At 40.8% G+C, this 23,276-nt stretch overlaps 1 protein-coding gene across 23 annotated transcripts in view; it reads left to right on the forward strand.

The window, feature by feature from the left end:
• NRXN3 (neurexin 3) overlaps positions 1 to 23,276 on the forward strand; it is a 1,006,895-nt gene that overhangs the window by 206,570 nt on the left and 777,049 nt on the right. For 6 of the 23 annotated variants that reach the window (XM_075711861.1, XM_075711857.1, XM_075711859.1 and 3 more), the window contains one exon: positions 17,272 to 17,573. In XM_075711861.1, coding sequence (XP_075567976.1) covers positions 17,272 to 17,573 — 302 coding nt within the window. Of the gene's footprint in view, positions 1 to 17,271; positions 17,574 to 22,836; positions 22,882 to 23,276 lie in introns of those variants that run through there. The other 17 variants (XM_075711856.1, XM_075711871.1, XM_075711875.1 and 14 more) reach the window with 8 other exon arrangements.

The raw sequence follows: 23,276 nt of genomic DNA on the forward strand, positions 1-23,276 counted from the left end.
ACTTGATCCCACTGTCTATGTCATTGATGAAGATATTAAATAGAACCAGTCCCAGTGTGGACCCCTGAGGGACACCACTTGTCACCAGTCTCCATGTGGTCATTGAGCCATTGACCACGACCCTCTGGATGTGACCGTCCAACCAATTCTTTATCCACCGAACAGTCCACCAATCAAATCCGTAACTCCCCAATTTAGACAGCAGGATGTTTTGGGGGACCATGTGGAAGACTTTACAGAATTCCAAATAGATGACATCTGTTGCTTTTCCCTTGTCCACTGATACAGTCACTCCTTCATAGAAAGCCACTAGGTTGGTCAGGCAGGACTTGCCCTTTGGTGAAGCTGTGCTGGCTGTCATGAATCACATCCCTGTCCTCCAGTCACCTCCCTGTAGTGATGTATTCCACACACTTGCCTGTTTCACAGAAACATGAGTATCCAGCCTCTCAGTCAGGGTCACTGCTTGACATGCAAAAGCTATGTCTTCCATTGCTCTAATTTCTTCCTGCCCCTTTAAACTCTGCTTGCAGCTAAGAAAGATGATATACCTAACTGCATTTTAGTCCTCAGTGGTTATGCAATGTTGATGCAGAGCTGTATACAGTCTGCTCTAGAAAGAGCTTTATGTGTTGGTTTAGCAATTTCTTTCTTTTATAGAGGTGAAAAAGCAGGTACAGGTGGAGTCTGGAGGCTTGCAGCCTGCAACACCCTGAAGGATAAGCAGGACTGGCCACACTGCCCACATCCTTCATCACAGCCTGTTCTGACTGGCGCTTGCATCACTATCAGAAATTGTAGTTTGTTGAGGATCACAATTCCCGTCAAGGACCATTTTCATCTTGGGGCCTGGCAGCCTCAGTTCTGCCATATGAAGCAATTTCAGCACATACTTACAAACCACACTAGAATCACCCAGGACTAAAGGTAGTTTATGGAGTTGCTGCAGTTCTTATAAGAGCTTGAAAATGAGTTCTTAATTCACTCCCATTGAGAAACAGAAGGTCAGCACTAACATTTGTCTGCTGATACCTCTGCAACTTGAGAACTGTTTTTTTAAACTAGCATTCATCGTAGACACCATTCAATGAGACGTTGTTGGTGAGGGGGCATCAACTCTGTGTTATGATGTATATACATCACGGTGTGGTCAAGTCAAGCAGATCACAGAAATCTGAAATCTAGCTAGTCATCTGGAGGACAAAGAAACAGGAAAGTGATGCTCCAGAAATGTGCATAGACAGCAGCAGGAGCAACTGTGATCCTCTGTGGGCTGAAGATGGGGGAGATTAATGTTATAAGTTGTCAGGTAACTGTACAAAAGCTTTCAGTATCGGTATGTACTATTTGCAGTGAGTTCTCTTGCTCCTTTGTCCTCCCAGAGTAGTTACGTTACGCAGTTTCCTTTTGTTTGTGCGATTGAAGTATAGTTACAAAAAAGAAAAAGTCATGTAAAATTGGGAAAAAATGGAGCTGCTTTTTTTTTTTAGTCCAATTGCCTGAGTGTAAGGATAAAGCTACATATATATGTATATATAGATAGATCAATTATATAAATTAATATAATTATGTATAATTTCCCCCTCATATTTTTCTTAGCTCTGCAGAACCAACACAGTTCTGAGAAAATAAGTTATACCTTGTTCTGATGTATGTATTAACAGAACAGCTTTTAAAATTACAGTGTCAAGGCCAAATTCTGCCAACAGTCCTCCTTCCGCAGCCCCATAAGAGATCATGGCATTATGAAGGTATGAGTAGAACATGGTCTGCCAAAATTCTGTGGCTAGAGATAGCGTGCAAAAAGATCCCAGCTTGTCTGTGACTCCACAAAGTAGTGACAGACCTAGCAGTTACAGGGAAAAAAAACCACTTATTTTTATTGGAACTGAGCACATTTGACCAGATAGCTGTCAAGAGACAATTAACCTGGAGGCTCTGGAGGTTACTTTGGCAAAGTCCATTTTCAGAATTGTCTTGTATTTTAAAAATAGGTATCCTTTCTACATAGCAAGGGCTTAAATGATCCCTCACCCTGGCCATGTACAAGGATACACAAGGGTTTGCCCTGTGGATCTCAACCAAAACTGCCATTCCACCTTCCCAAAACCTCTGACCAGCTTTCAGCTCCAAAAGGACAAGACCCCAGTGGTGGTGGATTAATGGAGTTGTTAAAGTGTGGGGAACAGCTTGAAGAGGGACAACACTTCAGTAAAACAGGGGTTGGAAAATATTTATAAAATATACAAGTCCCCCCGGTGTTTAGATTAGAATAAGAGTCTTTGCTATTTAAAACAAAACAAAACAAACCCTAAAACACAAAACCACAGAAATCAGGACCCTCCAGGGCGAACTCATCTCCATGAAAACAATGGTAGCACCTTTCTGAACTGAGAGAGAAACACACATTTTTCAAGAGTAGTTTTAATACAAGGGCTGTGTCACATTTCCTGCAGGGAGATTTGAAAAGTCAATTTTACAGCAGCTGGGCTTTGCTTGTAAGAGTAAGCATTACATCAGTTCTGACCTTCTAGCAACAGGCTTAGGAAAAATAACATGAACACAGATACCAGCATGATTGCTGTCTTACATCCAGCAGTATACCTTCACTGATTACCATAAAATTACTCCTAATTTTTATCAGGGCCAGTGGGTTCAGAGTTTGGCTTATAGTACTGAAGAGAAGCACTGATTTGGCTGTTCTTTTTTATTTTTTTAGTTGATATCCAGTGTTGATAACTTGTACATGGCTTTAATAAGATTGTGCTACCCAGTAGCTTGAAAAGATTAAAACAGCTGGGCTCATTCTTGGTGCTGTCACATCAAGATACGAAAGTAATTTCATTGATGATATGAAGTTACTAATTTTGAATGAACTGATAGAATAGCTGTGATCTGTTATTCCAAATAGTATAGATAATTTCAGAAATTTATGAAAACAGGTGAGCTGATAACTATTTTAAGAGAATTACAGTATATACTAAGCATGATTTTTTTATTGCATTGAAATAAATGCATATAATATGTATATATCAAAAGACCACATGGAAATAGCCAGGAAACAATTACAATCATGATGTAAGTTTCATAGAATCATAGAATGCTTTGGGTTGGAAGGGACCTTTAGAGGTCACCTAGCCCACCCCCCCTGCAATCAGCAGGGACAGCTTTAACCAGATCAGGTTGCTCAGAGCCCCATCCAACCTGACCTTGAATGTTGCCAGGGATGGGGCCTCCACTACCTGTCTGGGCAACCTGTTCCAGTGCTTCACCACCCTCATTGTAAAAAATTTCTTCCTTATATCCAGTCTAAACCTATTCTTCTTCATTTTAAATCCATTATTCCAGTTAATCCATTATTTCAGTTGAATACAAAAACCCTCCATTATAATGAAATATTTATTTTCAAAACCTTTTTGGTTTGGTGGGGTTTGAAGAGATCTTGTACACTTCCAGTGATTAGCTGGAATACTTTTGCCTAAGTACCTTTTCTGTTCATCAGCATCTTTACCAGGTAGAGATGCTAAACTGAAACATTTATTGCACTGCTGTTGCTCTTTCCCCACACTCTGACCTCAGATGACTTTCTGTACCTTTTAACCCACTCCTATTTCTCAGTCTTGATTGGATTGCTTGTAAAATCTTCAAAAGCATGCTTAGTTGTCCACAAGTGCCTAGATGCTATGTCCAGATGATTTTCATAGAGCTTCTGGCAAACGTTTTTTCTGTGAACTTTCCTCAGTGTCATCTAGCTCCTATTCTGTACATATAAGAAGTTACTGAAATGGAAGAACATGTCCCTTTTAGAGTGCCTGTTATTGCAACGCAATAATAGTAAAAAACCAAAACATTTGATAATAGTAGGCCATGATGTCTTTTGCACACACAGGGAGACTACTGCACAAAAGATTGATATCTGCTTTTTCAAACTGGCATGTGAGTTCTGTGTGCCTAGGATTTACTCTTGAAATTTGAGATATGTTGGTCCTGATCTTTAAGCATGTTGGTGGCATGCAGCTATTACAGCAAATCGTATTAGTGAAGAGAGACTTCAGAAAATGCAATGTGTGTGATTTGCCCAAGTCTCGCACTGAGCTGGCAGCAGAGCTGAGAACATGCAGATTTTCTCTGAGCCTTTCCTGCGCAGCAAATCCTTTGGACAGCTGACTAGACCATCCACGTTATGCTTAGGTATTTGTGCCTCCCGAGAGAAGCAGTTTCCTGCTTACTTGTAACTGGAGTTGCACTCTTCATGGGATGAGCCTTCTTGTCATTATTAGAAGAGACTATTTGATAGGTTTTATTATTTTTGAGGTTCCTAACTCAGGTGTATGCAGTTTAGTTCTTTTAATGAATGTATGTATCTATGCGCTGTTAGGAGCTAGTCTCACAACAGCAGAGGTATAGGATGGCAGGGTGATACTTGTCTTCACCTCCTCTGCTCTGTGTGCTTTTGTTTTCTAGTAAGGAACTTTGCTTCTTCTATCAGCTTTGCATATATTTATACAGACGTGTATTTATTTGTGCATGGGCTTAATGTCATTATATACCTCACAAGAGTGTTCCCTGTCCTCTCTGCTTTCTTTCCTTGTTTTACACGGACCTTGTTTCTGCACATAGCTTTGCTACAGCCAAGCTGTAAAGAAGGTAATAAAGTGTGTGCGTGGCAAAATAAGGTGGATTCAAACCCTTGTATAGCTGCTCTCTGTCATTTTAATGTGCATCACTTTCTCCCTTCTGTCTGTAACAGTCTAGAGTCTTCCTTCAGCTTTATGTTTTCAGCATTGTGTTAATTGTTTGCGGTGTATGGGTTTTTCAGTGGTGTGCGGTGGGAAAGGTCAGCTGTCAGAAACAGGCCTGTCCACAACTGATAAGACATTCGAGAGATTGGATTTGACTCATTAAGCACCTTCCCGGTAGACATGGAGTCTGCTCTGCCGCAGAAAAAACCCTAAAGCAGGAAGGGAAAAAGCTCAGTGTGAAGTTGCAGCATGCGCCAGAAACACTGGCACGCTGTCCCTCTCGCCCCTGCGTGCAATGTCAGAGCTTGATACAGTTCCACCACGCTTGCATCCTCATGCACCATGGACATCTATGCTTACACCCTGCGATTGTGTGCATTCACTCCTGTATTTATACCCGGTCAAGACATGTATTAATTTTCTTTGTGTACATACGTGTGCGTGTAAGTCCTCACGTGTGGATGCCCTGAAGTTACATGGGGGGGATGCATTTCATTCCTGCCCTCGTATGTGTACTGTAAGGTGTACAAGTATGTTAATTCTCCCGCATTTTACACGTATGCATGCATAGCCACTCCAGCGTGGTTTTGTGTGTTTCTTGTTCTCTTGTAAATCTCTCCACATTAATGTATGCTTCCTTTCATCTCCTCTTTATGTGTATATATCATGTTTGTTCAGATGCACTTTATCTGCCTTTCCACAGAAATACGCTGTGTAACCATATTGCCTATACCTGCACATACGTGTCCACTGCCCTGGTAAACACACATGAACTTGCTGCTGTGTAGACATAGGAGAAGTCTAGCCTGTTTCTCATTGCATACAAATGCGCACATTTTTGCCCCTAAATAATTACTGGCCAAAGCTGCTCTGCCAGCTTGTAACGGTCCCTTGCCTGTGGCTTTGTTTTGAGAAGAATCGTTGTGCCTCAAATTGGGTTTGGATACTGCTACTTCCATAAATGGTCTTAATGATGTCTCACAACGAGCATAAATGAAGGGCAGCAGTAGCGTTTGGCAGTGTGTTTTGATACCATGGCAGTACTGGGGTTCCACACGTACCCGCTCTCCAATAATACTAAACCTGTGAGAAGCTGATATTACTGCAGTCTCTGCCATAGCAGTCTCATGTGCTGCTCCTCCCCGCTCTGCATCTCTCTTCCACCTCACTTCTGCTTTTCACCTTCCTTTGCATCTCCCCTCTCCCATGGGCATGGCTTTCAATACCGCTCGCTGGTATTGAAAAGGATAATTTTGTGGATCATTATTGTGTTATTACAGTGATTAGCGTTAACTATTTTTCTATTCACACTTCACGCTGGAAGGGTGCCCAAAGGGCTCCCTGCTCAACAGCAAGCGTGACGCCTGCTGGAAGGCTGCTGCTAACAGCAGCGCGTGTGCGTGCACAAGCGCGCACGCACACCTCTTACAGTGCTGCCTCTCTGCTCCTGTCCTTCCAGCCCCGTTCTTTGAGAGCTTCCAGCAGTTTTCTAAAACAGCGGCCTTCAATGGAAGCAGTAATTCCTCCTTCCACTGGGCTCCTTAGATATGCTTTTGTTCTGAACGCACTTTTCAACTTATTTTCTCTTGATGTTGGTGTAAATGTTTTTTGTTGATTCCTGCAGTTAGTCTTGGAAGACATCCACCAATAGTCCCCATGTTTTTTCCCAAGCAGGACCAATCCTACCACACACGTAGGGAAGACTGTGATAGCTACCTAAAGTTCTTCTCCCTAATGCTATGGCTTTTTACTAAGGTCAGGAAGTCTGGGGAAGACCTTGTCTTTCAGTATGGTAAGGCACAAAAATGCAACAAGTGCATCCTGTTTTATTAGCTGAATGTTAGTGCTCTTGAACCTACACCCAATAATAAACCGGTCTAAATGCTTAGCGTCAGGATTAGTATTTGGTGTTTGACTACTTCTGTTTTTTTAATAGACTAGAAGAGTAAGGGTAGTGTGAAACTGGGGATTGCAACTGGGATACGGATTGCTGCTGAAGAATAGTAAATCTCTCTTAGGTGGTGAATATAATGTTGCTTGTTTGCATGCAAGTTGCTTCAGTTTTTTAAAAAAGCATGGTCTGTGTAAAGCAACAACACTTTTGTTCAACAGAGTGCGTAAGATAAAAAGCTGGTGAATTAAGAGCTTAGCTGCACACTTACACGCTTTTACCCTGCTGTACTGTCATGTGCGTTCTACACAGAAGGGCAGAGGGGCCGGGTAACAACCCAGCAGGAGAGATACCTCTAGGAGAGCAGGGCTGGTGAATATGTTAAACCTTGAGGTTTATGTTCATGGTGCTGTGATGTTCTCCCTCTGGTCAGTTTGCACTTCACTGAACGTTTAGTCTGTATGTTCAGAGACTGGCATCCGTATGTTTTAGAATGATGCACTAGGAAAATAAGTAAACTAGAAGAAATGCGGGGCAAAATAAAAACCATAAGAAAAAGTAAATACAGCAGCAATGGGAATTGTCCTCACCCATGCTCAGCAGTGAGGAATCTAGAGGAGTTCTTATGCCCAGCACATCATCATGGTATCTGAGCTCGTGACAAAATTAGTAGCAACACCTTGCTTTTCCTGCACCTTCTGGAGCTGGGAGTGAGAGTAGCAAAATTGTTCAGAGAAATAAAAAGAAAAAAGTATACTTTGTTCATCCAAAACAAATTGTGCATTTATATCACTATATCAATTGTTTCAGGCAAATTATTTTTTGAAATTGATTTATTCAGCATGATTCATTCAAAAATAAATGTTTCATGCTTTTATTTTAAAATGGCGCTCTAGTTTTTTAAGAAATGTATTTTTAAGGAAGGGTAAAACAAAATTGTTAAATTTCATTTTGGGTTAAGCAAGAGATAGTTTTCTTAATCTCTTTGGCCGGTTGATCAGAACATAAATAACAAGCGCAGCTCTAAGTACATAGTGCCACAGTCAGACCTATACTTGGAGTTTATTGTTTCTTTGCAAACGGCAGAGAATGCAACATTCCAGCTACCGACACAGTTGTTTGTACTTAACAAGCAACAGAAAATGGGTGGAGAGACGGATGCCTAGCACACTCTGTACACTGCATATACACTGGATTGGCATGTGGCTTCTCCTCACAGATGTGGAACATTTCTTGTTTTGCAGAGTTTTATTAAACTTGTAGAGCGTTCTTTTCCCATAGGTCTCAAGGACTTCACCTATATTTTTGTTATCTTTGTAGTATAGATGGAGGCAGCCGAGGTTAATTAAGTGCCTCAGGTTGCACAGTAAATCAGTGGCAAAGTCGAGGATAAAATGCTCAGGTTCTGACTTCTACACATGTATTTTGTCATTTAGAGCAATTTTGGTGAGCAATTTAAAAAATGACGTTACCAACCATATGCTATAATATTTTGTAGACATATGTCATCTTATTTATTCATTTTTGTTACTGTAGTACTAATACTTTTCTCATCAAAACGTTTTAGCTAAAAGATTTTATGAATGCGTTTTTCAGCTGTTTTGTGTGGTATTGGAGCAAATGATGCTGGTGGGTGATTTCTGTAGTAAATGGTTCATTCACACAGATTCAGATTCTTCTTCAGATCCTTCTGTTTTCTGCTTCCCTTCAGAAAAAGACAGAAAAGGTGGTTTAGAGAGTCAGTAGGGAGTCTGTGGATCATATTATTGATGAACCTAGGTTGAAATAATCTGTCTATGCTGAATATGTGGACTAACCAGGAGATTTTCAGTGATGCACCTGATGTTTTTTTTTTTTCCTCTCAGAAGAGATTTTGTTGAAAGGACAGCAATATACGTTGAGTGAAGAAAAGTATTCCAGGGTTGAGAAACAAAACAGCTTTTCATTTGTGTGAATTTTCATTTGTTTAGATGGTATGAACTTCAACTGTATATTTAATAGGTACATATTCCAGGCATTTAAAGCAGTCATGCTTCTAACAGACTATTAGCTCTATCCACTGATTTGTGAAAGTGATACATAGAAACTGATTTATATGTTTTCCATTAGATAGTATGTCAGCTGTTTCAGGATCAGGAGCCTAGGGGATATTCCTCCTTTCTTTGGGTTAAAGATTCAGGCATTGTCATGCCTGTCCTCTCCCTTTGTTCTCAGTCTTTGCTGTGCAGTGGTCCAAATTCATCAGGAGAGCTAAGTCACTTTGCAGGGCTGGTTCTGGGCCTCTTAGGCATGGTTTGCAGTCCAGGGGGTCAGAACCTCCTTTGTGCTGGAGCCAGCCCAAAGAGCATCATCCAAGGACACAGGCAGCAGCAAGCGGAGGTGGAACCTGTGGCTCTGGAGCTCTCCTGCAGTATCTTTAGAGAAAGCAGTTCTTCCTGTTTTCATTAAGAGCTTTGGAGCTCAGGGAAATAATAGATTAGTCAGGTTTGACAAAAAGACGAACATTCATTGTATTGCAGTCTCCTTGATCTCTTCTGGGCTTAAATTTGAGGACCTTTTAACGAGCATTTTCCTTTAGACCCAAAGGGTAATGTGTAAAGCAGCAGATAACAGAGAGGGCATGATTCATGCTAGGCACTTGGCGTTTTCTGGTGTAACATAATGCTTCCTTTGCTCTTACTGGGTAAGATCAGAGCTGCTACACTATGTGCAAAATTTCAATTTGGCACTGAAAGAGCACTGTCTGTTGAGTGCATCTCACTGTTGCTTTGGCCTCCTATAGGCTAACATTGCTCTTTGCATCTCTTAAACACGATGAGAGATGTTGTCCTCCATTGATTCTTACCTACACAGTTTCTGATGTTGTTACTGTGATTCTTCTCTGCTTCCAAGTTACAAATTATGTAGATACAGTAAGTGAGAATGAGGGGCCTGAGGAAACAATAAATTATACTATTTCTGGAAAATTTAACACTACCCAAAGTGGTTTAAAGCTAGTAAGCATTTGGGAAACTACTCTTTTTACTGTGGGACTCCAGCTCAGCACTTAATCTTCTCCATTATAACCTCTTTCTATGATTTTACGGACAATTTTTTTCCAACAGCAAAAATTCTTTTTCTTCTGATAATTTATTCCTGTAATTTCCTTGAAGTTGGAAGTAATATTCTTTTTATAAGGTTTTATCAATGCAATCAGTTCAGTCATCTCATTATGATGTTAAGATGACTTAGATGTTCTTACTTTACAGTTTGTGGAGTATAAATGCAGTATATAATATGACTCTCAAAGCTTCCACATATCAGTATCACTGTTGGTGATGCTTAGAAGATGCTCCATGCATAGAAGAATGTTTTGCATGCTATTTTTTATGTATCTAAATAATTAAATAAGCTCTGTAAGACTTTTCAAACAAATATTTGCTTTTGACTGTTGAAAGCACAGAAGTGTGTACGTGAGGGAGAGAGCATGGGACCTTATGAGAGGGTTTGTTTAGTGGTGTCACTGATTCAATCAGGTGGTGTGAAGAATGATCAGACTAGAAAAAACAGAACTATTTAGATGTATTGTATTTCCTGCCCAAAGGCTAGAAAGGAGGAGTGCAACAGAAGGATTTGGACAACTTAATGGAGGATGCAGTAATCTGCTGTTTAGCTATTACTGGAATCTGTCACCATCTTTTTAAAATAACAGCCTGATTGTTGCTAAACTACGAAGCTTTGTTTTAATAACGTGAATCTGTGTGAGCTGCTTTGCTTCTGAGGGCTTTCATTAGGGTTTCAGCATGCAGTCGCTGGACAACTCTTTGGGAAGGTGATGGAAATACTTCACCTTTTTTGTCCTTCAGAGGTGTTGGCTGACTTATTTTCTGTGACATTTGATGTACAGTTTCTCCTCCCCTAACCTCTGAGGGAACATAAGATACATGTGAAAGTGACTTGGAACATAAATCGTTCATTGTTCTGTAACGTTGTTGAGGATCATAGCTATTATAGGTGACTCCCAGGACAACTCTTCTGCCCAGGACAGAATTACCTCCTAATAGAGTTCATGGCGGTTTGCCCAGGATGTGGTTCTGCCCCATCCTTTGGGAGGTAATGCCTTGATCTCTCATGGCTCATCATCTAGAACAGCTTCTAAGTCTATTTTCCCATTAGTTCACGTGGTTCATATGTAGAATTTATTCTTCCCAGACTTCGTTATGACTCTGGTCAAAAAATTTCCTACAGCTCAGTTAGAATTTTAAAACTTCAGGTCTGTTGTTTATGGGGTAAGACTTAGTATAGAAAGGAGGCAAAGATATACACACTGGCACAAAGACATTTACTCATGTCCATACCTGGCCATACAATGACAAAGCAGGAATACCTGTTAATTTCAGCAGTACAGGAAGACTGCCACAAAATGTCTTCCCAGAAACATCGCGTTCAATTGTGCTTGCTAGGATCATGATCTTAGCCAGTCATCCCATCAGAAATAAACTAGATAGTTACCTTGTGTTAAATGTCATGGTGCTGAACGCATAGCTAATGCCCAAGTGCAATAAGTTCATAGCCACTTAGTACCACGGCTCTGCTGTAATACTCTACTGATTCCACTAGCATGTCCTCAGGTGAGGAGGGTCTGTCATTCAAGCAGCAGGACTAATGCCAACAGTCAGAACTTCTGCCTTTTTTTTACCTCCTTGCACCTAGGCCTTCTGTGTAGCTGTATGTTATAACACTGTGTTATATCCTTATTGTACTAGCTTAATTATCTATCTACAATACCTTCTGAGTACATTGATATTTTTTCTTCTGTGTTCTGGATTTGTGGTGAGGTGGGGTTTTGGTTTTGGTTTGGCAGGCGGGGGGTTTACTGCCATGGTGGATGGTAGTCCTCTATTTTAATAACAGTTCTGTGGTCAGTGGCCAACTTTGGAAGCAGTTTTTTTTCTTAAGACAAGTCCCATACCTGTAAGATTTTCTGAAGTTACAGAGAACTGTTAAATGGTAGGGAGAAAAGGTTCCTGTAAATACTGTTTTCCTTGTTTACCTCTATTGGACAAAAGGTCAAGGGAGTACCCAGCTGTTCTGCTGCCTTCATCATTAATGCACATTGCGTTGGCAGAGAAGCCTGACGCTTGACAGTGTTAGACCATTCCTAGATTATCAGACAGCACCAGCTCTTTTGTGCAAAGCAGAGCAAACCACTCAGATAAGGTAAATCACACCGAACACTGGAGTGGTTATTAATTCTGAAGCAGTGCAGAGAGTTTGCTTTTCTCTCTGACAGAAGACATGCTCCAATGTTGGCTGTAAACCAAACCCTAGTAAGATGGGGACTGCCTCAGAGTACACCTGTAATGCAGTGGGTTTTGACAGAAGGTGAGAGGGTAAGCAGCTTTCTTTTGTTTTTAAGAGAGCTACTTGAAGTTTTCTTCAGGAGACTTCAGGAAAGTCACTGTCCATTTCATATTTTTCCAAGGATTTCATAATTGTGTCTGAGGCCAGAATTCCTGTTACATGAGATGCTACTTTTGTTGAGTATTAAACTTCATGCCCTTGGGCAGAATAAGTGCTTCTAGGATTTGCTGTTTTCAGCTTCACAGTCATGAATTATTTATTTTCAGGCATCATCCAAAACTTTGGAGGCTCCTCTGCTCCACACTCTTTGCTGGGGTGACTTCCTGGCAGGACTGGAGAAAAATAGGATGTTGGTTTCCCTCCACAAATGTGTGAGAACCTGTGGAATGAGCCCAGGATGGGGGGTGAGGAGCTCCTGACCTCAAATGCTTCCTCTACTATCAATTTTCTTGGTGGCCATGAGTAAATCCATTACAATGCCTGCGCATTGGTTTCCTCATACATAAATAAAAATTACAAGTTTTCTCTACTTCCAGTGGTGCTGTGAATTCTGAATATGAGTCCTCCTTTGTAGAAAGAGCTTTGCCAGGAACACATAGGAACAGCTTTGCACATAAAAACTGATGCTAAAATTACCATCTGGCTCTCCTGAACATGCAGTATAGCCATACACACTATGGAAAGATCCCCAGTCTTTACCTCTCCTGGGAACCTGAGACTCAGCAAGCTCTGGGGTTTCTGCAGAGATGAGAAGAGCCAGGAGCTTTGATTAGGTAGTTGTTGGCCGTGCTTTTGTTTCCATTCTTGCTATCAGGCTTCAGTATGTACTGATAGCTGATTTGGGGATTTGAACAGGTATAGATCTGAGACATTGCAAAATTGGCTTTGCAGTGGGGTGGTGATGGTAACTGCTTAATGTGCTGGCTGTGCCTGTTACTGATTAGTCAGAAAAGGATAACATTTTCCCATTTCTTAAAGTGTGGGTGACTCCGTTCATTCAAGGAAAAGGTCTGTGTTGGTCAGTTTGAAGATCCTGGGTTTTGCTTCTACTCTGGTGATTTCTGTGAGGCTTTGAATATGTCAAGGGTTTAAGTGTGAATGTGGAGTTTTGTACAGGTCCCGGATCTCTGCAAATCCCAGCTGTTGCAGAGGATTTAGTTATGTGAATGTGTTAGAAAATAAAAAATGAGTTTAGATTATTATTAATGAGTCAAATGGAAGATTTAATTGCATACATGTGCTAACCTGCTTTCGGATTCTGATTTTTTGTAAATCTGTCTCGTATTAACTGAGTTAAAAATTAAATCTTGCCTATCATGTATAAATCAAGAGTTTGCAAACATATTCTAAATGCTGTTTTAAGTAAATGTTATTTTATGAAGTTGCATAGTCACACTTGAACAGCTAGATCATCAATTCAAGTTAGTATCACTTACTATATACAGGGGTTCGCATCCCAGCAAAACCAGGGTTTGACCTATTGCTCCATGTAACATAAACCAAGGATTCCTGTTCACTTTAAGTTGGGCCTTAAGTTTAGCTATTCTAGGTTAGCTGTGTTGCTATGCAGAGGCTCTTTAGTACACTACTGCTGTTTAAAGAATATAGAAGCCATAAATATCACAGTGCAATTTGTGGAGCCTTCAGAAATGTACAGCACAAGGGTCACGAGCTAACAAATAAGCGGTTCACCACTCTCTGGTCTTCCAGACGTTAACAGACTGTGCCTGAAAGCATATGGAAATACTGTGAGACCCGCAGCCTATTCAGGGCTTTTTCTCTTCATACATTGTGGAAAGAACCTGTATCCCTTTTTCCCATCCATGCTCTCTGGTGATTCTCATGTGCTTTATGGTCATAGGCATCACATATGCCAGAGTGTCCTAACAGGCAGCACAGCATGGAAGGGCTGTGCTTGGTAAAAAGCCTTTCATGTGGCCTGACACAGGCTGTGTTGGAGCTTGGAGGAATATACAGTCAAGCTCTTTGGTGATTGGAGCCTAACCTGTTCACTAAAGCCTTTCATGAGACTGGTAAACCAGTCATCCACATGGCCACTGGTAAACTGTTTAGGAATTAGTGATTTAGAGAATACAGTTTTAGAGAGTATGTTGACCTTGGGAGTTGTGCTTATGAGATATGGGGTGGACAGGTGTACATTTGGATTGGCCAGTGAACTGCAGAGAGATTTTAGTGCGCGGTGATCTGCAAATTTGAATACCTATCCAGAGCAGCCACGGCAGGAAGAAAAAAAACCCTGTTCTGTGTCATAAAAACTTATGAAACAGAAGTAGGTGACGTTCTCCTAAGAATAGGAAGGATGCAAAGGTGGATCAGGTCCATAATCCCATCTGTGACAAGGGTCAGCAGCAGATGACGTAGTTGCACGCAACGGTGGGTTGATAGCACCTTATATTAAAACCAGCAACACAAGTAAGAGTAAGTATCTCTCTGAATTTTCTCTGCTCTGTTTTGATGAGTCTGCAGTGGTTGCCTTAAATTACTGTTTAGATTTCTAATCTACTCTTCGCTTTCTCCTTTGTACTGCGTAGACCCGTGAGACTTTGTCTAAGTAGTTGAGAAAGTGTAAATGAGCCCTATTAATATGTCTTGTACTGAGTGAAAAATCAACCCCTCACACCCCCCTTCCCAAAGACATTAAATGTGTATTCAGTGCTTCGCACATCTATGGTTGTGGAAAAAAGGGTCAGTCATAATGATCGCGTTTGACTCCTGCCCTCAGATGCCGGCTATTTGATGGGAATTACCCACAGGTACATAGAGCATGTGTCCGACTTGATTGTAACACGTTCCCTTCTGATGGATCAGGAGTGACTAGGCAGGGGAATTATCATCGTGGAGAGGGTTGTTAAGCGCTTGGCTCTGACTTCCAGAACTGCAATCAATATCAGCCCTCTGTGCTGAGGCTGGTTGAACACTGACACAAGCATATGCACTCCTTGATGGTAGTTAAATGTATTCAGAATAGAATCACAGAACCAAGTAATTTGGAAGGGACCTCCAGAGGCCATGTAGTCCAAGCACTAGCTCAGAGCAGGTCCAGTTAGAGCAGGCAGCTCAGGACTGTGCATAATCAAGTTTTTAGTATTTCTAAGGACAGAGATTTCACAGTCTCTCTAGGCCCTTCCTAGTGTTTGACGATTCTCAAGATGAAATATTTTTTTTATAGACGGAGAATTTCATGTATTTTAGCTGCGTCTGTTGCCTCTTACCCTTCTTCTGCAGACCTCTGGAAGAATTCGGCCTCGTCTTCTCTGTGCTCTCCTATTAAGTTGTTGCAGAGAGCGTAAGATTTCCCTTGAGTTGTCTCTCCTTGAGGCAGAACAAACCCCACTGTCTCAGCCTCTCCGTACACATCACCTACTCCAGCACCTTGAGTGTTGTAGTTGTTTGCGGGACTCAGTCCAGTATGTTGAAGCCATTTTTATACAGGGGAACTCAATACTGGACAGAGTACTCCTGATGTGATCTCACAAGTGTCCATTAAGGGAAGAATCGCTTCCCTCGGCCTGCTGGCTCCATTCTTGCTAATACAGCCCAAGATGCGGCTGGCTTTTGCTGAAAGGACAGCCACTGCTGACTCATGCTCAACTTGTCCGCTGGGGCCCTCAGGTCATCTTCTGTAAAGCTGCTTTTGAGCCAGTTGGCTCCCAACCTGTACTACTGCATGGAGTAATTTGTCTTGACTGTTTGCTCGCAGGGGTGTATAGACACATGGTTCGCTTACATAAGTACAAACGCACATTACTGCTGCCTTCAAAGTGTCCAGATTTTTTAATGAGTTCATTCTGTGATACCCTCAATCAAGACTGCAAAAGTCTTCGCTTACAGCAGACCTATCACTTGGGGATATGTTCATGTTGCAACACTGTGCTGTTTTGTTACCACTGTTTCATGCTGTGAGGGCACAGATTTTGCCATGTAGTTATTTTTCAAGAACAGATATGACAACAAGTATTTTCCCTTCAGTCTTGTACTAATAAATTCTGGCTAATCTGTATTAGGATTACTGAGACAAAATGAAACAGAATGCTATTAATTTCAATGGCAATAGCACCAGCGCTTGCCTTATGCAGCGGATTGTAAGCAATGATGGCTTGACTGCTTGTACCATCTAGTTATTCATGCTCAGAGTCACTTTCACAGCTGGGAGTCAGAAAGGTGCCGCAACATGGAGTGGGGGGATCTGTATAGACTCCACTGTAAGTACCATTTTCCCCCAGATGGCACTGGTAGGAACAGGCTACAGACAGCCCTCTTGCAAGCTTTACCATCCCTGTTCTGTATTTCCTCCACTGGACAAAACTGGGGTATGCAGCTGGCTCGAGTCACGTGAGCGCAGTACAGGAGCGGGGCTGGTTCTGAGTGACTGTGGAAGCCCAGGTACTGGGAAGCAGACTTCCAGGTCACACGAAGGATTTTTATGGTATTCAAATGCTGCCTCCAGTTACTAAGAAATTAGTCCAGTGTTTTTTCTTACTGTACATCAGAGATTTTATTTCTCAATGAGGAAATATTTCATGTCACATGCTGTGAATAATTTCCCCATGTTTATTTTTGCTGTATGAAAAAGATACGCTTGTTTAGTACAGATTTTCTGGATAAGGTGATCAAGCAGGCAAAGTTCTGAGATGTGTTTACCAGCAACATCATTACTTACAGCTGTGGAAAAAATGTTTTATGTGGACTTCCCTCATGCTCTCAGAGAAGGAAACTACTACATGTGGCTCTCTTGTCTGCTTGGTCTCTCATTCAGTTGAAAGAAAGGGGCAGCTCTGTCAGGATTATATTCTGATGCCTGTCTTAGACTGCCTGGCAGATGGGTTAAGATAACTTCAGACAACATTAGCGATGAATCTAAATACTAATCTTTGGGGGATGTTGGTTTCTTTTGGAACAACACATATGTGATGGTCATGTTGTGAATAGTAGAGTTTTCCATCATTCTCCCCAGAAGGATGTGAAGTGTCTTATAGCAGTGTCTTTAAATGTACTTTTCCTAGACTCCACTGCATACTTTTGAGCGGTCCCTATGGTGACAGTGCTGCAGTGAAACTGAAAACACAGCGCTGAAATTCTTTGGTACCGAGCATCCTGCTGTTAATTCTCTTGATAGCCGTATTACAAGAGGAGCTGTACAGTCATTAGCATGCCATGGTATATAGTTGTATAGAACATTAACAGTGCTGTGGGATTGCTTAGAATTTTCATGACAACTTTAAATCTCTTCTCGGCTGACTGCTGAATAGTTCTTTTGTTTCCCATTTTTTCCAGCGCGAGATGAGAACACAGCCACTTTCCGTGGTTCCGAATACCTTTGCTATGACCTGTCGCAAAACCCCATCCAGAGCAGCAGCGATGAGATCACTCTCTCCTTCAAGACATGGCAACGCAACGGGCTCATTCTGCACACCGGCAAGTCAGCTGACTATGTCAACTTGGCCCTGAAAGATGGTGCGGTCTCGTTGGTCATTAACCTGGGGTCTGGGGCCTTCGAGGCCATTGTGGAGCCGGTCAATGGCAAGTTCAATGACAACGCGTGGCATGACGTTAAGGTGACACGCAACCTGCGGCAGGTAATGGTGAAGGGGAGAAAATGCTGGGGAAAATTTTGTTCTGTTTTATTGGGACGGGCAGATGGGAGAGAGTAATGGAGAAATGGGGATGCTCGGTGGAATCACTAGAGTTTCTCCAACTTTTCTGGATCTTGGTATCTAAAGGACAGTGAAAAAACATCAGTTGACGGGATGTGGCAATATCTTCATTTCCACTTTATTAATTTTCAGGTTTTTTCAGTTTGATTTAATAATAAAAACTTGTGACATAACTACTTTTATCTCCCTTTCCTTTTCTTTCTGTTCTCCCTTTTTTATTTTATTATTTCCTTAATTATGATTCAATCTTATCAGTAATATTCTTGTTGCATTTAATTACTGTGGGAACAGAATCTTTTTCCAACAGCCAATGCTCTACACCTCTCTCCTTTTTCTTTCAGTTTTGTTAATTGGTTTAACCATTGCCATGATGTCATAATTCTAATTCTGGAAGGCTTTTGTTTTTCCTTTCTCTTTTCTTTTGTGTGTGCATGTGAGTGTGCAGGTATGCAGGCTGGTGGGTACGTGTGCAATTGTTTTAACTTTATAGCTTTGGAATTAATTGGCTGGAGTCTTTCTGAGTCTTCTTGATTCTCTGTTCTTCTTTTCTTCTTTTCGATTTTTTTCCCCTTTCTTTCTATAATGAGATTCTACTTTATTTCTTGTGTCTCTGCCTATGAGACTCTTCTGTTGGCTGTGAGGACTGGAAAAGTGGAAGGATCAAAAAAGCCAAGCAAACCCAGATCAATCCAGCACCCTACAATTCCACTTTGGAAAAGTTTCTCTGAGTTTACCACTGTAATTTTGCACATCTGCGTGCTGCTTTTCTAAGCAGACAACTCTATCAGGTGACGTATTTAGTAGTAGGCTAGTCATAAAATCCTGAAGTCTTCCTCATGAAATATAATTTCAGGCATAAATAGATAAGATAAAATTAAATAGCCTTGCTCTGAAAGCTGGTGAATATACCAAGCCAACTAAGACCCATCCACTGCATGATAAATGAGGTTTACAATGTGAATGGGAGCTATTTGGTGTCTTGCTGATTGGTAGAGGCAGCAGAAATAGCTTGTAAACTAAGATTTTAAAATCAATTCCTTGAAAACAATTTGATCTGTTTATTTGCTCATTAATGTGAATATTAACACAGCGCTTAATAGTTTTAAGTTTATACAATGTCATTTGCTGAGAAAACAGCTTTTGTGGTAACATTTTACAGTAGCTAAGATAAAATGTATCTTTGAGTATAGGATAGTCAGTGCCAGGGATCAGAAACAGTCGCTACTAGTAGATGTCAGTGGATAATTTATCTGCTATGGGGATTTCACATCTTTCTTCTAAATATTTGGGTTTGGGGCTGAAGATATTTATTTGGTTTTCCCATGTGAATCCCTGTATTTCTACATGCTCAGGATGTCTGGGTCCTTGATGACAAATCTGTTATCAAACTTTCATGAGACTGCAGGGTTCTTACTTATGGCAACATGAGTCTGTTTTCAACAGTTTATATGCAGATGCAAATTTAATTTCTTAGGCAGTGGATGGGTCTTAATGATCCTATTTCATTCAAATGTTCCTATTAGTCCAGTAGCAGGAGATGCACCAACTGGTTGAGGTTTGTCAGTCTGGAAGGGTCAGAATATATGGCTTTATTTGATGTGTTTTTTATTTCTGGATGGTCTCGGAATGGCTTGTCTCTGAATATCTCAGTATAGCTTACTGGTCAGTTTAATTAATCATACTTTTTATTTTTGTTGGAAATTGTTTTTCAATGGGAAAATGTGCCTGAAGCAAAATGCATCCTTGCTTCATGCCAGGATTGGTTTGGATCTTGAAGAAACAGGAAGTGAGGAAAGATGCAGACAAAACTGGATGGCAGTTCTCACTTTCTTTTCCTAATCTTTCAGCTAGTGATTTTTTTTATTTATTTTCTGGATCCATGATTAAATGGAAATATGTCTATGCCTCTTCATCTTTGATTAGACCAAGACAGTGCTTTGGCAATTATATGAAGGCAGGTGAGTCCCTTGCCAGTTAAGCACCACCACAAGTTTTTAATCCTGATCTATTCACTATGGATGTTTTCATGTGATCCTGAATTCTTAAAGGTCCAACCTGACTGGGCAAGAGAGAGGATGTTTTAGTAAGATGGCTGTGCCCTTTCCAAAGAAAGGCCAGCTTTAATATCAAATTACAAATAAGGGGCAGAGGTGATTTGGGGCCCAATTCTATAGATAGGCATGACAGAATACAGTTCAACCAATAAATATCAATAAGGCTGGAATTTTTTTCAGTCATCTTTTCCCTGGATACTTCCATTTTAACTTCTGATCAAGTTCAGTCTCATAATTAAGACATTGATCCAGAACCTAAAACTGCCCAGAAATTGGAATTGATGAGGCCTTGAGTAGAAGCAACCCTGCTAGTCCTGAAAGCTGTTATCCAAAAATTATTGGTAAGTTTAACCACAGTTTTCAATAAGGAGAAACCTTGAATGCTGCAGCCTTCCTGTCAGATCCCGTGCATTCTTACTTTTAATTGATATTACTAGGGATGAAGAAGTCTTAAAACCCTTCAATCTTCAGGATAAAGAGTTTGGAAAAGATTGAAAACTTGAATGACTGATAACTAATTAATAGCTGCTATGGACATTTTTCAGGACACAACTAAGAAGAATGCTCACTCTATATCTTGACCTTATAAATGCTTCATTTAACAACAACAAAAAGATAAAGACACCATTCTAAATAAAGCCCAGGATGAAGGAGTTTTGTTTTTCTTCATTCTGACAGCAGCTTCCAGCAGCTTATGTCTACTGGTTTTGTCTGTGTGTACACGAGAGAGTGCTTCCCTACCTGTAAAAGACTTAACAATTTTTCAGACAGGCTATGAACCTGTGAAGTCATTTGGTATCTTAATATAGAAGATGTAATAAAGGACAAAGATTATTTAATGTTTATAAAATTATACATTTTGTCCTTTATTGCATCCAATATAATTTGGTATATCCTAAAAAATTTTGTATGTAAGAAATTATCTACTCTGCATCTTTCCTGCCATAAATTCACCTGTAAAGTTGCAGCATAATATAGGTCACTGGGAAATCTTGTTTCCAGCTGTGCTCATGTTTCCTCAAAAAACCCACCCCAAAACCCAACAAAAAACCCAACAAAAGCATTGCCCCTAAATATTGAAGCTTTGTAAGGAAATCAGTAGCCTCTTTGTAACTGGTTGAAAACATTGCACTGGAGGTAAATATATTTCTCTTTAAAATGAACTTATAAAAAAAAAAATTAGAAATTGCAAGAATACAATCCAAAGCTAAAACAGTTCCAGGTAAATGGCCTATCAGCATCTTCAGGATGCCATCTAGTCTTTTCCTCTGCGCTTTTTGGGGTTGGGAGAAGGGGGAGGAGGATTTGCATAATTTTTTTGGTTGTTCCTGGAATTAGAGAAGAACTTTAAATAGCTGGACTTTTGCCCAGTGCTTTTTGGAACTGTTAAATGCTTTGTAGCTAAGCTAGGAAAGTACTAAGTGCTGCTTTTTTTTAGATCAAATGACTATCACAGCAGTTAATCTCCTTAGAGACAAACCAAGTGAACCCACAGATTCCCTTGAGTAGTGATTGTTAATGTCAAAGCAAATCTCCTTGTTCATTTATCTTATTGTTTCAGTTAAAACTAAGCCCTCTTTCTGCCCTGTGAGAAACCTTTACTAGAAATAGGATCATGGCTGTATTTTACCAAGGCTTTCAGAGCATGTTTGGGGCAGTGTGGTCTGGTGGGAGGCAGAGGAAGAGCGGAGAAAACTGAAGGTCAGACTTCCCGTGTCTGTCTTCAGGTCTGCTGCTGACACTCCATCTCATTTTTAGCATGCTCTTCCCCCCTATCCCATACTCCAACTTTCTTGGTTGCAAAAATGCGATTTACTAACACAACATATCAGTGAGAGTGAGACTTCCTTGACAAAGAATTCAGGAGTTTGCGCTTGTTATACCCAATTACAGAATATTATTATTTCATTCCCATAGACAAATAAAATAGACTTGAGACATTATGTTCAATGCTGCGAAGTTTTCACAGACTTATTTCTTCAGTCAATGCACAACTCTGAAATTTGCAAGCAGGTAGTTTTTACATGAGGCAGCATAGATCTTGCTTGTGTAATTTAGCATAGTTCTTGCCAACTTCAGTCACACTAGAACAAGGATTTGGAGCCTCCACGGGCTGCACTTCCCTATTAACACTGAAGCTAGTCACCATGCAAAATCTGCTGTAAAGATCTTGAGTTCCCCAGCTGCTAAAAAGAAAACCAGAAACAATGTGTAGGTTCACCCAACTAAGTGAACTGATTGGTGAATTCTCCTAGCTCCTCCATAATACAGATGCAGTATAACAGGAGAGACACTAAATCTTGTCTGTCTGCTGTCTTCAGCCTTGACCCAAGTGACACAATTCTTCCTACACAATTCCCCGACACATTTCTTCCTACAGTAGGAGAGGTTCAACTCCTATACTCTCGGACAGAAGTGAGCTACAGGCAAACAGCCAAGCACAGGCATTTTTGTGTGCTTCTCCTGAAAGTCACAAACTCACCTGCTGTAAAGAAACCTGCAGATTGGGGAACTTGGAAGGAAGACTCAGAGTCTTGGACTCATCTTCATCTGTATCCTCCAGCCAAAGGAAATGTTGGCCTGCTTGTGATATTCTGCAGCACTTGAGGGTAGTGAGGCTTGGAAGAGCATCAGGAATGTAGGTGGGTGGTGGTGGGTAGAAGAAGGGAGTCATGGCTGGGTTTGTGCTGAAGGGGTGAACCGTGTACTGTGCGTGTACCTCTCTCTGAGGATAAGGTTCTTGTTTGAGGGAAGCACCTTGATGGGCATTTGAAGAGTAAGTATTGAACTGTTTTAACTTTGCTTCAGTCCTGGATAATGTATATGAGGGTTGAAGTTAATGACTAATACCAGGGTGGGAAGACTAGGCAGCACGCTTCTTCTTTACGGTCTAGATGGCATGGTTCCCCATAGAGTCCTGGTCATATTGTCCTCTTTCTCACTTTGTGTGTCTCAGGTGCCCCACGCCTTTTTTTGAAAGACTAACACTAGACCATTCATGCAATGTGTCATTTTACTAACCAACTAATGTACTAACACCCTAACGACTCATCTTTGCTTTTAGTTATTTTAATTAACAATCGTTCTGTTCACGATTTTTTAATTTCCTTTCTTCCCCCTTTTCCGCAAAGCACTCAGGCATTGGACACGCTATGGTAAACAAACTACATTGTCTGGTAGATATCATTCTTATTGTCTCTTTTTTTGGGTTTGCCGTGTGTTACCTGCCTTTTCCTCCCCCTACCCCCTCTTTTTCCCCCCTCCTTTATACTTACTTCTTGCTTTAATTTTATTTTAATTTCATTGAAAAGACTTTTTTTCCCCTCCATTTTTTTTACCCCCCCTCCTTCTTTTCTTCTTTTTTAATGGAAAAATGAGCAACAAAAGCAACTAACACAACTCTTCTGGGAATGGGGTTTGGACATTTCTTTCATTGGTTTCTTCACCTCCCTCTTTAGTTCTTCTTTTTCATTCCAGTGATAAATTGTTGGGGTTTTTGTCCCTTGCTTTTGAGTTTAGCTTTCTCTCTTTTGCTTTGGTTTTCATTTTGCTTTTTTTCCCCCTTTTGGTT

The sequence above is a fragment of the Pelecanus crispus genome, chromosome 6 (genome assembly GCF_030463565.1).
Source record: "Pelecanus crispus isolate bPelCri1 chromosome 6, bPelCri1.pri, whole genome shotgun sequence".
NCBI classification, from domain to species: domain Eukaryota; kingdom Metazoa; phylum Chordata; class Aves; order Pelecaniformes; family Pelecanidae; genus Pelecanus; species Pelecanus crispus.